Here is a 15,333-nt window from a genome sequence, read left to right as displayed (position 1 = left end):
CCCGCTGTATATACTCATTCTTGAAATAGGAGTGGCTCTTTAGTTCTGGAATTCGTTATGGATCCTTTAATGCACTTCTACTACAGCCAGAGCTGAAACTCCAGTTGTGGGAATGAGCAGGTTTGGGCCTGGAGCTCAAATTTCCCTCTCCAAAGCATAGGCGACATGCCCCTCCAGATTTCTGCATCAGTGGGGCAGAGGGCTGCAGCCCAGCTGGAGCCAGCACCAGGCAGCAGCAGGAAGGGTGGTGCGGAGTTGTGCCCCCCCACTGTCAACACTTACATAACACCTATGCTTTGTTTCATATCAAGATGAAGCAACTCTTTTTATCTCAAAGTAGTCCTGACATTTTCCCCAGGATGCATTACCTCTTCTAATCGCTCTCCCTGAGTGACTGAAAGGGGGACAGACACCCCAAGCAACGGTGGATACTCACTCTGCTGATTTCCAGAAGTGTCCCGGATGTGACAGCCGCCTGTTCAGTTTTGGCAGTTTTTCAAGCATATCCATGAGGAGAGTAAAGCTGGGTCTCTCGCCCAAGTCAAAAGCCCAGCACGCCGAGAGGATTTCCTGGGGAGGACATGTCCAGGTGTCATTCTCTGCAATTGCAACAGACTGCCTGACCTGCAACTCTGAGGGTTTCCATTGTTTAGGTGACCAGCTTGAGACACTTCACACGTGCCATGCTTAGCAGGTGTTCGGCAGCTTTGGAAAGCCCTGTCCTTGCAAGCGGGGTGCCCAAACTCCAGGGTACCCTCTCCTGACTGCCATCTGCTTTTGTACCTCAGAGCCTTGCTTTTAACCAAGAGTGGGTGCCTGCACAGTAGGTGGAAGTGCCCCCCTTGTGTCCCACGCCTCTCTCCCCCACCATGTCCTGCACAGATCCCAAACCAAGTTCTGCCTGTGGACCTCTGGAGGCTAGTGTGAAATGCTTTCCCAACAGGTGGATGGGGTACCAAGTCCCCTGCAGGTCCCCCCACCGCTGCTCCATGCAGCTTGGAGGCAAAGACTGCACTGAAACAACTGGTTCAGATAACTGGTGTCTGGCTAATGGACTCTGTCCTGAAGGGCTGGTGACCAAGGGCTGAATTGGGACCATCCTTCTCCCGTTCCCTGCTCCCTAGCTAAAAAAAAGTGCATTTAGCTGAAGTGTTAAGCATCCTTCCCTGCGCCAGACTGGCGGTCGACTCTGCACAGCAGTGGGCCAGAGATCACTGCAGACTTCACTTACGCTGACTTCTTTGCCCAGACTAATTGTAGCCAGGACTTGCTTCACGCCTTCGCCACTCCCGATTTGCCAGATGAGGGCCTCGGCAGGCTGGCTCTCGAACGGCCAGTCTCGGGCCTGGAGCTCGTACCACACAGTCCTGAAAAGTCAATGAAGATGTTCAGCCTCACCCCACTCTTGGGAGGAAGCTAAGCACGGTCATCCTCACTTCTACAGGTGGGCAGATCCCCTGCTGGCCTGTGCCTTGGATTTCCTCAACCATACAGGATAAGAGACACAGATCTCTCACCTCCCCATGCTGGCCTCGACTCCAAGGCCATCCCTTCTCTTCTGGCAGCTACCTTGCGCCTGTATGCTCTGTAACAAAGGATCCTGCAGCACGGATGGAAAGCCCATAACTATTCATCTTCCTGGGCTACCAGTCCCATCCCAACACCTGTCGGATCAACTATTCTTTTCTTGGAGACCTTGGATAATCTAGCAGGTTACTACTCCTAAGATATGGCTCCTACCCAAAAGCATAGACATCCGCAGCTTTGGAGAAGGGCAGCTTGTCTTCATCCTTCCCAGGAGCCATCTCGCGAACTATCTCAGGGGCCAGATAGCACAACCAGTCATGGGGCAGCTTCAGTTCATTCTCTCGTCTGTATCTAAGGAGAGGAAGCAAGATTAGTTAAGTGCTCTCGTGCTGCAGCTGAACACAGTGCATTCGACTGAACAGAGCCTACAGCAACTTGGAAAAAGCTGATCACAGTTTTTTCTTTTTTTGTGCATTTGTTTTTTTAATGGTTTAAAATTTCCTTGCGTGGTTAATTAACTTTAAGGATTCTCCCAAATCTCCATATTGGGCCTAATTCAGTTGCTCCTTTCCAGTCTTTGGAAAGCCCTCTTTGCTTTCTGTTCTCTGAGGCTATGCAAGGACCTGCTCAGCCCCTATTCCACCCTGCGTCAGGCCCATTTTATACAGCATAAGCCAGGCGGCCTGACAGATCCAAAGAAGCAAGGAAAAGATGTAGTGCAGTGAATTCTGGCCATGTCCTCGATTCCTCCTCCACAACATCTCTCAGTGCTAGGGAGCAGAAGCAGGATTGGCCTGCTGCCCTTAAGCAAAGTCTGCACGTTCATGGAAGTCTTTGTGCAACGGGGGTGAAGAGCATTTCCATCTGTTGTTAAAATGACTACATTGCCAGAATGCATCCCCATGGCACTGTTTTTTTGTTATGCCATTAGGTATAAGGCCTCAGCTTAATTCTCAGTCCCCTGTGCCTGAAGCCAATAGTTACTTTCCACTGATACCAACTGAAAATGGAACGTGCCCCCTATCCAGCTGTTCACTGCATCTCACTGGAAAATGGACTGAACAGTTTATTAACTTACCTTCCTTCCTGGACCACACCTGAAATCCCAAACAGGCCAAAATCTGTGATCACAACTTTTCCATTTTCATAGAAAACATTCTTGGACTTCAGATCTTTGTGCACAATCCCCTTTGCATGAAGATAGCCCATGCCCTATAAAATAGTTAAAGGTAATCATCACCTAAGGTGGCCTCTTTTTGCACGCTGCCCTGTTGTACGTCAGCATCTTAAATGTATTTGCCTTTAATGCATCACTGTTATCCAGCCTGTGTTAGAGAAGAGTTGCCAGCGAGCTGCTTTCCTAGAGGCAGGCTGACACTGGCAGCAAAGCCAACAAACCAAATGCTTCAGGAAGCAGAGTAGTACTTTCCTCTTTGGCTTCAACAGCATTTAGTATGGGCTGCAATCCAGCCTACTTCATGCATCTGCCAAAACTGGTGCAAGAGGAAGACTTCAGAATAGAGCCAGAATGATGGCAAACCCCAAGTCTGCAGACAGAAGGCCTGAAACAGCTCACAGGTGAGAACTCCCATTCTTCACTCCTCACAGGGGTGATCAAATAAGCAGTGGCTATTGCTTCGCTGCTGACTGTTGCAGCAGCTAGGATGGGGAAGCAGGTGTGGAAGAGATATGCACAGTGGAAGATGCAAGAAAGGGATGGAGAAATGAGCAAAGGGAAAGGCCTAAGATAGCACTGATCAAGCACCAGCACACACCGAGTAGTGCCGAATGCAGCCAAGTTCAGCACCCTCGGCACGTGGCCCAGCCATTCTATAAGCAGGGCTGGATGTCCGCATTCGCAGTCACAATGAGCAAGTTAATGAATGACCACCTCAAAGTTACTTTCCAGTCTGACAGTGAAGAAGAGAACAGCAGCCTGCCCAAGTCCCAGCTCTGAGCCTCGAGACCTCTTCAGGAGTGGGGTTGCCTCTGATCCAAGAGAAATCCAAATGCACTTACAGCGCAAGCTTCCTGCTCAGCGGAAAGAGTTCTTCCTGCCCAAAAGACCCATTTTCTGCCTAAATGACAACTCCATGTGTGAACTAAAGCAACCAGGAAGTTTGTGCACAATCCCAAGGAACCGACTACACCAAGGGAGCCAAACAGAGCCCAGGCAGAGGGCCTAGCTTGCAAATATTAACTCATGCATATCAGGGATTGAGATTAGTTCAGTTTTCATCAGTGAGGTGAAGCCCAGATAAGACAGGAAACATAACACTGGCTCCTTTCTTTTGCATTCAAAGCAGTAGGGAAAGGGCTGGCATGCCTGGCAGCACTGCTCTCAAAATAAAAGCCTGTAATTGGAGTAAATCTAGAGCAGGATTTGATAACAGGCAAGCACTTGCAGAAGCAAATGAGGGAGCATTGTGACATTAGGCTTCTTTCTCTTATGGTAGCAGGGTTCTTACCATAAGTTTCATCTGCCCAGGGATATTACCCATCTGCAGGCTCTGGCATAACCACCCTATTACAGATGTTTAGGGTACAGGGATAAGAGATCTGTGGGGTAGATTCCTAGTTAGTAGTGTCATCCCAGCCCCCTTAACATCTGCCTTCAGTGGAGCTGTGATAACCTGCACCACTGAGGACCTGCTCCCCTCAAAACAGCAGCTTGCATTGCTTCTTGTAGGGTAACTATTCTTGTGGTTGGTCAATTAAGGCTGAATCCTAAAAGTAGAGAAGGCCTAGAATAAATGGACTGTCACATCTTTGCTCAAAGGGATTGCGACACCAGTGACTTTTCAGGTAAGCCAGGCCTGCAGTGCGGGCAGTAAAATTCCATCTCTTTGTAAGAGTTCCTCCAATTTAGTTTGCTCTTAATGATGCAATTAATAAAAAGCTTCTCATACGAAAGATGTTGCTTGTGTTTGCCTGGAGAACACGCTTACCTTTATGATCTCCTGTGCGATCTGCCGGGTTTTATTAATATCCAGGGATATCTTGGGATCCCTTACGAACGAGTGAAGTGTCCTTCCTTTGCAAAAGCTAAGGGAGAGGGAAAAAGAAAGAAAGAGACAATCCTTGTGAGAGGAAAACCTGGGAGTGTTGTTAGTCCCGTCCCTAATGGGACCAGAATTCCTGCTCACTCCCAGGATGTGAGAAACAGTTTCTGGAAAGCTCGTGGTACACTAAAGCCCTCTTAAGCTATTCTGCACATGTTAAGGGGTCTAGAAGTATAATATTTACGCTTACGCTAAAGCTTACTAACCCAAATTCCCATTTACACTGCTCCAGCAATTGTTAAGTCCAGTTTCCAACATGTGTTGACATTGGGACTTCGAGCATCTAAACAACTATACATGCATTGCACACTAATAGCTGAAATGGGGGGGGGGGGGGGGGGGGGGCCACGAGTAACTTCTTCCATTTCTTGCTTCATTTTGGCATTTCTTCAAATCCTGTTTGGAAAAGAAACAGAAAAAGCAAAACCCGTGGCTCATCTGATATTCTGCAACTACCACTTAACACAGTTCTCCTTTTTCAAGCATCTGCTCCTCTCATCAGGAAAATGAAAATTAAACACTTCAGCTACTTAACACATGCTGGGGGGGGAGAGTAGCATTTAATTAGAGCAGTTCCTGGGCAGTGCAGCCGCTAATTAAAGCACCTCATCGTCACAAGCATTAAGCCCCTGCGTGTTTAAAAATGGCTGCAGGACACTTTAACTAAACCTCGTTGAATGAAGTTTAGATAAAGTATCTTGTGGCCATATTTTAAAATGCACGGGGGCTTAATGCACATGATGCTACAGCATTCTAATTGGAAAGCAGATTGAGTCGGCTCCGACCTGTTCTAATTAGAACGCCAATGAGCATGTGTATAGGCAGCCTTGTTTTCTGAATAGGAATGGCCAAAATAATGGTTCTCTCTAGACTGCACTGCATTTTCCTCCTAATTTAATGCTCTTAGGGCTACCTCTATAGTAAGTTACTGCTCCGTGTGAGTGAGGGTATCAGTTTTTCTTCTACCTGAGCAATCAAACCAAAGGGAAGCACTGAAGGGTTGATCCTGATGCTGCTGAAAAAGCAGCAGACTGGGTTTTTACCAGTAATATTGGTCTGACAGCTATGTGCGGTACTGGCACAGAAAGCACCCCTGGGAAGTACTATCGTGATCGAGTCCCAAGGCCAGCAAACTGCAAATGGAGTAGAAATTATGAGTAATGGAAAAAGGCCAGGAAAACACTGCCAACTCTTAATGATGTTTTCCTGTAACTACTCTGATTAAAACTGTAAATCTCAACCCACCAGAAGGGAGGGAGACATGCACTGGAAAGGGTGCTGAAATAACCACTCGGTCAAAATTTTGAGAGAGAGCATTAAAATAGTTAGAATTGGATCTCCTAAAGGAGGCAGATGTTGTGGGCCGAGTCCCCTCTCACGTCACCTGCCTCAATGGCATATTCCCAGCCACGTAATTGCAGTTTCTTTGGAATTTGGGTAGTTACAGATTCCCTCACACCCTGCCGCAAGACAAAAAAACTGCCCTGCACAAGAGCCTGCTGAAAGCAAAAGGGAAGGAGAGGAGGTGGCCCTGCTGTGCAGACAGCCAACTTGTCTCCATTGCTATCAGGCCAGGGATCTGAACATGACAGCAGCAGAAGCTGAAACTGCTGTCCTTACCTGGTGATGATTGCTAAATGAGGGGGATGCATGCAAGCTCCCATGAAGAGCACCACGTTCTCATGCCGGGTCTGCCTGTAGTTCATCACCTCCTTCTTGAAGAGCTTGAGATGGTCCTGATTGTTTCCATCCGTCTCCAGGAGCCTGATTGCCACCTCTCCGTGCCACTTGCCCCTGTAAACCTGCCCCCAGCGCCCTTGCCCGATGGGGTCCCCCAGCTCAATCTGCTCAAAGGGAATGTCCCACTCCTGCAGGTAGACGCTAGTTTGGCTGGCCTTGCGAGAGATCATCCCTTTCCAGTGTGGCCGCCTGCTCGGCAAGTCATCTATCTCATCATCATCATCTTCGGGTTCAGATTTATTCAACTCTTGTTCTTCCATCTGTTTTCAGGGAGGAAGGGGAAAAATAATTGTTGAACTAATGTACCAGCTGCTCATTAAATGGACTTCTCAGGCCCGTGGAATTGCTTCCCTCAAGCCAACATAAACCCCAGTAAAGATTAATGATGGGAGATGCTCTAAAGGTCATGTGTACTGACTGGACTTGGCTAAGTACCCAAAAACTTCACTCTTTATCCAGGCAGATGGAGTCCAGTTGGGAAGGCTGGAAGAACAGCCTGCCTCAAGATATTTCACCCCTTCTGGTTGGAGCCAGAGGGTTCAACCACAGGCAGTGCTGAGCCACTGAATCTAACACCCACATATATACGTATGGTTCAGCACATCTCAGGATCTGGTCCTAAGTCGCAGCAAAAAAAGTAATGTTCTTAGAAGAAGGCAGCCCAAATCTTCATATAGTTCATGACAACATCCTACTGGAGCCTGGAATGAGGTTCTGATGTCGGGCCAGACCCCAAGCCCACAGGGAAAGCAACTGAAGAGCCCCCATTGAAGACAGCAGTCTTTGAATTAAAACCTGTATTCACCTACCCATACAGCAGCCTGCTTGGGTTTTCAAACAGCAGAGCACTTCAGGAAGTCTGACTTGAAGCACTCAAACTTTACTGGACTGGTAATACTATGGCACTGCTCATGCACTTCAGGTTAAGCACGTGCTTGAGGGTGCTGCTGTGCAGGAATCTCTATGAGCTGATCTGATGGTTTATGGCAAGTCCAGGATCTTAAACCTACATATGTGGTAGAGGCATGTGCTTAACTAGCTCCATCACTGCACCTTGAGATCTTTACCCAAAACTTCCAGCTGAGGAACTGCTAACAAATGGTCCTGCCTGTACATTTAGAAATGAGCTCTTTTGCCCAGTTAGAAAGAGCATAACTAGAAGATAGGGAAATGAAGTGCTGCCAAGTAAAACTACTCGGGTAGCTGCACAGTTCCAGCACAAGCAGTGAGTTACTAGAGATCGTTCCTGGCACAGACCTCAATTTTATTAGACTGCATTGCTCTCCAATGGCCATATCTTCCAGGCAAGATCACTGCTATTAAACCCCCCACGAGGCATTTGTGACTATGAGAGGGGATGGGAAAAATAGAGACATTTCTGCCTTTGTAAGCCTACCTCTGCATCATGGTCTTCAACTCCATCTGGTTCCGGCTGTTCATCAGCACTATCAAGGAAAGACAGGTTTACACTAAAACTTGGACACTGCATTGACTCAAGCTAGAAAGCTGCAATGCTGCATGCATTTAGAGCCACATATGGAATAGAGAATATTTAGACAACACATCTCCAGTAGCAACCCACCCCAGAGGCAGACTTTGTTCCCCAGTTAGCCAAAGGAGCTTTTTAAGACTATTTCAGATTTGCAAATGAAACATTACCAAGGCCTTGCCTACACTAGAAAGTGGAGTGCTTGATATTGCAGCCATAACCAGCAACAGTAAGGCTCTGAATGGTTTTTCATGACATGATGAAAGCTAATGGTTTAGCAGCAAGATATACTATGGCTGGCTGCTGCTGACAGAAGAGCACTAATCTTTTTAGTGTAGATGCACCTACAATGACAGTGCAGCATGGAATATTGACAAGGATGCTACTGACTTCCCAACACCAGTCTGCCCCACTACAGCTGTGGTCTCTATACTATGTAGTTTGCAAAGAATGGCTGCTCAGAGCTGGAGAGATCACAGTGTGTCAACTGGAAGATCTTACAGCTTCCATTTCATTGGACTTTCCCAATCTTGCTCCCCGGGTAGCAAGAAAGTAATGAGAGACCAGCAGCATTAGCACAACTAGATGTTAGAGGCGTAGAAGGCTCTAAAAAAACCCCCCAAAAAACCAAACCAAGCCACAGGACTTACTGAGAATCATGTATATAAATTGTTGGCAAGTTTATCCAGGCGCCTAAGTTACAAAAAGGGCAAGACAAGATATTCAGCTGGTGCAGTTGTCTTAGTGCACAAGTAGTCTTGTTTCACTGGTACAAGTGCTGGGCTGAATCTACAACAATGCTCCAACCCTGCTTTACAGACGAGAAGCCTCTTCTACTTGCCAAGATAAAAACGTTAGGTCCTTCCAGTAAAAAAAGTAAGATCAGCCTGTGCAGGTCATATTTCAAAGACCGCAAAGAGCGATCAAAATTCTAGCAGAGCAGGAAACCTCATCTTGCCGTCTCCTATGAAGCCATATACATGCCAGCAAATGCAGCTTCGAACAGCCTCCCATGGCTCTACTCTTGATATGCATTACTCTAGGCTGCCAGAGACCTTCAGTGCTCTGGTACTGTCAGTGCCTGCATGAGCCAATATACAGAAAAACAAGGGGGAACAATACAGTAAATTAAGTGCCAGTTAATCTTGGCAGTTGTCGTCTTCTGAAGCCCAGAGGCCTATAAATCCAGTTAGATTATTGTCAGACAATTGGGCATAACAGACAGGGCATGTAATAACAAAATCTTCATCAAAACAGTTCTGATGGAAAACTGAGTTTTTACCAAAACAATTTTTCATGGGAAGTAAAGTTTTCTGTACCAATGTATTGAAAACCTTTTCCAGGAAACTAAAGTATATGTTCAAAAACTGATTTTTTTTCCCCCCTCAGCTTTTGGATTTCTTCAAGAAAGTCCAATATCTTTCTGAGGAAATTGTAGATAAAATGATTTTCTGGGTTAATGTTTTCAAAGGGAACTGCACCCATTTTTAACCGGCAAGAATAATGATATATTGCTATTAATGGAAACTTTAACTCTTAATTAGAGAGATATTAATCAATTTTTTCCCAGAGGTACTACAAAGCTTAAGATACCTACTAAAGTGATCAGCAGATGTTATGTGCACCCCCCAGAGTTGTACTGTCAGAGCACAAAGTTAGTAGCAGAACTCAAGGCAGACAAGGTTACTTGGGTGAATTTGATATCTTTTATTAGACCAACCCAAATAGTTGGAGAATAGTTATTAAGCAAACTATCTGATCAAGTATAATATTCCTGAAGAGAACACACCAACTGCTGAAACTTCCTTAGCCTGACGAAGGGTTTTTGAACTCGAAAGCTTGCTTAATAACTATTCTCCAACTATTTGGGTTGGTCTAATAAAAGATATCAAATTCACCCAAGGAACCTTGTCTTCCTATGTCCTTAGACCAACACGGCTACAACCTACACCCCTGTAGCAGAACTCAAAGCACTCTAGAAAAAACAGATTTTAACTCCGAAGTAGATATGCAAACACAAGGACAGAAGACAATACTTACTTAGTGTTTTCAGCTGTTTCTGGTGGCTGCATTCCTTGTGCTGGGGTGGGAATTTCTAAGGAAGCAGAAAAATTTGCAAATGTAAAACATCCTTTGTGCAGATGCCCAGAGCTGAAAACGCTAAAGTTGCAACACTACTGAAGATTTATTTCTTTTCTAGTAAATGCATTACACTACTGATGCTGGTATTTTAACATAATCCTTAAACCATGATGAGAAAATGCAGTGCTAGCTTATGGGTGTTTGCGTTGATCAAGTCAGATTATTTTCCTGTTCAATTATCTGTAGTATTTTGCTAGTCAATCATCTCATCCTTCATTCATTTCTACACTAGTAATGCAAATGCTTACATACATACTAGATTTAAGAAGTCATCATTTCAACTGAGTCACAACAGGACTTTTCAGTTACTTCGTATTAGGGATATACACTTAGGCACACATTTTTATATGGCTTCTTAATCACACAGGTAATTTCATAGAGAACAAATGACTGACCACTTGAATCACATGGATCAGCAGCACCACCCAGTGTTGGTCATGGATTCTCAATAGTTTTTCCTCAAGGCACCACTCAAGCCTAACTTTCCTAGATAATCCAAGCCTGAGCTGTGTTTCAAAAGCCTGCCACAGGGATCAGTTGAAGACACAAGAGTCTGTAACTACCCATTTAGATCAGTTTATTACTCTTCAGTCAAAAATCACTGTTGTTTTTTGTTCAAGGATCTCCAAGTACCATGGATGTGAGAAGAAAGAGGGAAACTATCTGATCAAGTATAATATTAGATTGAGGGCAGGGAAAACTCATTTAAAACTCAACAGATTTCCATTTCAGGGCTAGGGGGACGCTGGTGCTTAGATATTTGATACCGTACTAGTACTCCACTAAGTACTAGTACTTAGATATTAGATACTAGCACTTCACCACTGTTACTCTTCTTTCTCCCTTCTTTGTGCACATTTTCCAGTGAAGTCCTTTTAAACAAAAATGAAAAGGACTGAATGGAACAAAATAATGCATTAGAGAGACTCTGTTGGTAGTAGTCACAACTGTTGCATCACCTGGATGAACAAACCTAACAAATCAACATCGCAACTTTGACATGAAAGCCAAAATGCAGCAGAAAGAGCTAGACTTTTCTTTAAACCCTGGGAACCGGATGCATTTAAAAGGAGTTGTTTTTACTTGTCCCATTAGGAGTCTCATTTGCAGATCCAAAAAAAAAACAGAAGTAACATACTGGAAGGGGACACCACCACTGCACACACAACCCTTCAAGTTTCCGCAGCTGGACACGACCATTTCACTTTAAAATGTGAACAAGGATCTCTCGCACCAGGCGAGGATGGTTTGGACCGTTACCATTTCAGTTCAGATGAGAAAAAGCTTTGATTGTTTGCATTTAGGCTTTGGAAATGCAGCAGCACCATGGTGGGACAGATAGCATGCAGAAGGCTTAAGACAATTAAAGTTCGTGTAGAAGTGGCACCAGCTGGTTAGTAGAATTAAAGCAATGAACTCACCTGGGAAGATAAATTGTTGTCTGTGGTGAATGTAGTAGGCAGCTTTAAACAAAAAAGGACAGCAAAAAACAAAAAAGATCACCAGAAAAAAAACAAACAAGTTAGAGTGTCAAAAGACTGCACGAGCAAACGCCCCACACACATCCAATGTATTAGTCCCAACTCATTGTTTGAGCAGCAGGTTAGTAGATTACCAGCCTGCACTGCGGGTGGATAGCAGCACATGCATTTTGGGAAGGCTGCATATGACAGGTGAAATACAATCATTAGGACAAAGCCAGAGTTACTTAGGGAAAGTGGCTAGATGGGCACGCAGTGGCTAGGACCTCAGGTGGTGCAAGACAGCATACATAATATTGCTAGCACCAGCTCAAAACACCGCTCTTTTCATAGGATGTCAGTGTTGTTCTCCCCATATGGGGGGACGGGGATGTGGGGCTGAAGAGCGGGGAACTGAAGCTCCTTCCCCAAGGCTCCCTGGAGCCCCAGCCATGGACATATCCACAAGGACACATTGTGAAGGGTATTTGTATCTACCCTGCTTTCTGACTGCCTTCAGACTAACATGGCAAACTGTCTCCAAATGCTAGGGTACACCAGGGGTGGATCTGGCCATCTCAATTTCTTGCTAAGTTTACTCCAAGAAATTGCCAGATGGGTTCTGTAGATCCATTTGGAGCTCAAATCCTTCTGCTCCTTTTCAGTTATCCCCTTATTTTGACTACGATCATGGACTATACACATAGAAGTCAAAGGCACTTTCTACTGCTCTCTCCCCAGACTGGAGGTACAGTCTCCTGCAATAGAGAGAGGACCTCGTTGCTCAAGTCTGAAGAGTCCCAAACGTGACACAGAAGTCCTCACCTTAAAGGTAAGGCCCGATGACTGTTTTGACAGTACATGACGTTAAGACTTGGTAGAAAGTGTGACATGTGACACAGCTAAAAGAAACACTGTTCTCCTCTGCTCAACTTCAGCACTTATCAGCAGTCTTTGCTCACACAAGAAGTCCCACTGGCTTCACATAACTCATAACGATAAAAATGGCAGGACTGCATCTTTATTTGGTAAGACCATTTCCCCATCTCGCCTGTGACTGAAGCATTACAAAAATGCTCACTAAAAGAGGCAGAGATTGACCTATGCGATGCATACGGAACAGATTTTTTCTTGGTTTCCTTTCCACATTCTGGCTCTGGTAAAATCAACGTGATCATGATATAAGGCCACTGATAAACACAGCAAGCAGCATGCATTATATAATATAAAGGAGAAACCAGAGGAAGTTATCAATGATTTTTAGTACACCCTTAAAAAAAAGAGGAGGAAATGAAAAGATCAGATCAGAAGAGACTTGTAAATGTTTCTCAATCTGTCTGGTTGGAGAATACTAGTTAAAGCCCAAAGACGTTTCAAAACCGGACTCATCTGAAGGGTATGAGCCTGGATCCTCTTGGCTGATATAAGTTCCCACTTCTTAGCTTCATAATATTTAACCAAGGACAAAACCCATATTCAGACAGTCCCCAGGAAATCCTGGTGAGGAAGGGCCTGAGCAGCAGCCTGGGATTTCACACTGTTCTGCTGTAACAGCAGTTACCTGGGAAGTTAAACCGGCCGTCCCGCTGGCCCATAGGCGAGGGATTCGGTGGAGGCGTCGCGCTGGGAGGGTTGGAAGACGGGAAAGGTGCTGGAGAGGATGGCGTGGAGGAGGTTGTAGAAGATGGGTTGCTGCTGGAGTCTAGATGGTTTATTACTGAGGGATGATCCTGCAAAGCAACAGAAGCCACTGAATGAGTTGGGTGATGAGTCACCCTCATTTCCCCAGCAAAAAGCATCAGTGAAAAATGTAGCTGGCAACCTGGCTTTCTGTTTAACAAGTAGTTGACGGAACGTGCCTGCCAACACTATTTTTTCCCCCCATCTCCAAATCTACAATTTGGTCTTCCTTGGCAAGCAAAGGAGCTTCAAGCCATGCAAAATGTGCATTTTACAAGTGGAACATGCCACATGTCAAAAGCAGGAATCTGAGCAGAGATGCCAAAGCCACAACACATATGGAATAATGCCCCTCACTATTTCACAATTCAGTTGCTCACAGACACTGACCACCCAAGTGTCATTCCCCACGTACCTTCTTAGTTAGTGCTTTGGGGAGAGTCCCAAACTGCGGCTCTGTCGGTCTATCCACCGGGTTATTGATGTCAGAAGGTACAGACTCTGTCCTCCTTATTTTTGTTACTGAAAGGAGAGTCAGGAAAACAAGGGAGGAAAAAGACAAGGTGGGGGAAAAGGTTTTATTCAGACTTCTTCTCATTGCATTATCACAAACAATTGTATATAAAATGCTAGAACCCACAGAAAAACTTACAGGGAAGGAAGGATATTATTCTACAAGCTGGGGCCTCTTTAGTACATTTGTTATGGCATTTTAACCTGTGAACAGAGAGAGAGAGAGAGAGATTAAAATGACAAGTTGTATCAGGCAATACAGAATCAAGGCCTCCCTTGTAGGCAGGCCTCATGCCAAATGCAAAGGGAAGCTGGGAAGAGTGCCTGCAGTTTGATGGAGTCCTGCTATCTGAAGTACTTATATGGTCCCCATTAAATCACAGCATCCAAGCACCCTCCTTTTTCAGTGAGGGGGTCCACACAAACCCCATGAAGTGCTATTATCCCCATTTTACAGGTAGGGAGCAGAGGCAAGATCCTCAAAGGTAAGACACCTTGTTCCCATTAGAAGTCTGGGCCTAAGCAACATGCCCAGGTCCATACAGCAAGCATGTGGCAGAGCAGGGACTGAAACCTCAGTCCTGCATGCCCCAAGCTGCTGGATCGTTTCCTCGTACTTTGTCTCTACAGCCTGGGTAGGACTGCTGATCCCAAAAGCAGCATCATTGCTTAAAGATACGAAGTCACGTGTACATCATGCCTCAGAGCCAGGAATAGCAATCAAACAAGCATTCATCACAGATATAAGTAATCCTGAATAATGCTGCAAGACCCTTCAGTCACAGGTCCACCATGGGGCTCACCTGCAGTGCTTGCACTTCACTCCAAACATCATGCTTTTCTGACACACGTGGCAGATCTGAGATAACCAAGATTTTGTAGAGAATCTAAGCAGAAGAGAAGGGAAGCATTACACTGGGACAGTCGAAACAAAGCCACTGCGTCAGCCAAACTAGCACTGTAAACTGGCTGCAGTCAGACAATGTGCCCTCTAGGAAAAAGGAAATGGGTTCTCTTGGAACTATTGTTTTCTTTTTTTCCGCCCCCCTCAATGAAAAGGAGCTGAAGAAAGCCAGCAACAGCATGGAGCTGACATGGGACGCTTGTGTAGAACAAAAAGCTTCTGTACCGGAGGCAAATTCTGCACAAGAGGTCCAGGAGAAAATTGGAAATGAGTTTGTCTGTCAGGAAAACCACTGAACCCGCGAATACCCCCTTGTTCCTCTCCTCGCTGCAGGATCCCACAGCTTTGCAAAGAGGAAACTAAGATTGCAGAGACCTCTCTCTAGCACAAAACACTGGCATTACAAACCACTAACAATCCAGGGAACACCAAGTTAAAGTTAAACTTTCAAAGAGGGGCACCTAAGCCACCTTAAAATGGCTTCATTTGTCACCACTACAAACTCCAATAAAATAGGATGTTGCCCCATGCTGAACCACCCAGCTGGTTTCCCCTGCAGCTCAAACGGTTTTTGCCATTTACCTGTGTGTGACAGATAAGCCAATGTCTCTTCGTACCATCTGAGGGGATATATGAGGAATATCTGTTGAGGGAGCACATAATGCAATTCAGAAAGAGTACCCGCCTCAGAAAGAGTACCCATGGTTTGAGATAGCTCTATAAATTATATTTCTAAGATAAAAAGCAATATAGCCTATAAATAGAGCGTGAATATATGGATATATGCTTCTAAAATCAGTGCAGTCTAACGTGAGT

General features: G+C 45.3%; 1 protein-coding gene across 3 annotated transcripts in view; it reads right to left on the bottom strand.

The window, feature by feature from the left end:
- KSR1 (kinase suppressor of ras 1) overlaps positions 1-15,333 on the bottom strand; it is a 93,763-nt gene that overhangs the window by 10,219 nt on the left and 68,211 nt on the right. For 2 of the 3 annotated variants that reach the window (XM_006276458.4, XM_059717374.1), the window contains 14 exons: positions 15,100-15,160; positions 14,417-14,500; positions 13,753-13,817; positions 13,516-13,622; positions 12,982-13,150; positions 11,382-11,423; positions 9,859-9,913; positions 7,726-7,774; positions 6,210-6,589; positions 4,476-4,572; positions 2,606-2,739; positions 1,741-1,878; positions 1,232-1,367; positions 437-570 (listed from right to left, as the gene is read on the bottom strand). In XM_006276458.4, the coding sequence (XP_006276520.2) occupies positions 437-570; positions 1,232-1,367; positions 1,741-1,878; positions 2,606-2,739; positions 4,476-4,572; positions 6,210-6,589; positions 7,726-7,774; positions 9,859-9,913; positions 11,382-11,423; positions 12,982-13,150; positions 13,516-13,622; positions 13,753-13,817; positions 14,417-14,500; positions 15,100-15,160 (1,651 nt within the window). The remainder of the gene's footprint in view (positions 1-436; positions 571-1,231; positions 1,368-1,740; positions 1,879-2,605; positions 2,740-4,475; positions 4,573-6,209; positions 6,590-7,725; positions 7,775-9,858; positions 9,914-11,381; positions 11,424-12,981; positions 13,151-13,515; positions 13,623-13,752; positions 13,818-14,416; positions 14,501-15,099; positions 15,161-15,333) is intronic. The other variant, XM_059717375.1, reaches the window with a different exon arrangement.

The sequence above is a fragment of the Alligator mississippiensis genome, chromosome 14, assembly GCF_030867095.1.
Source record: "Alligator mississippiensis isolate rAllMis1 chromosome 14, rAllMis1, whole genome shotgun sequence".
NCBI lineage: Eukaryota > Metazoa > Chordata > Crocodylia > Alligatoridae > Alligator > Alligator mississippiensis.
The sequence above is the reverse complement of the archived record's forward strand: the minus strand, read 5'-3'. Positions and strand labels throughout refer to the sequence as shown.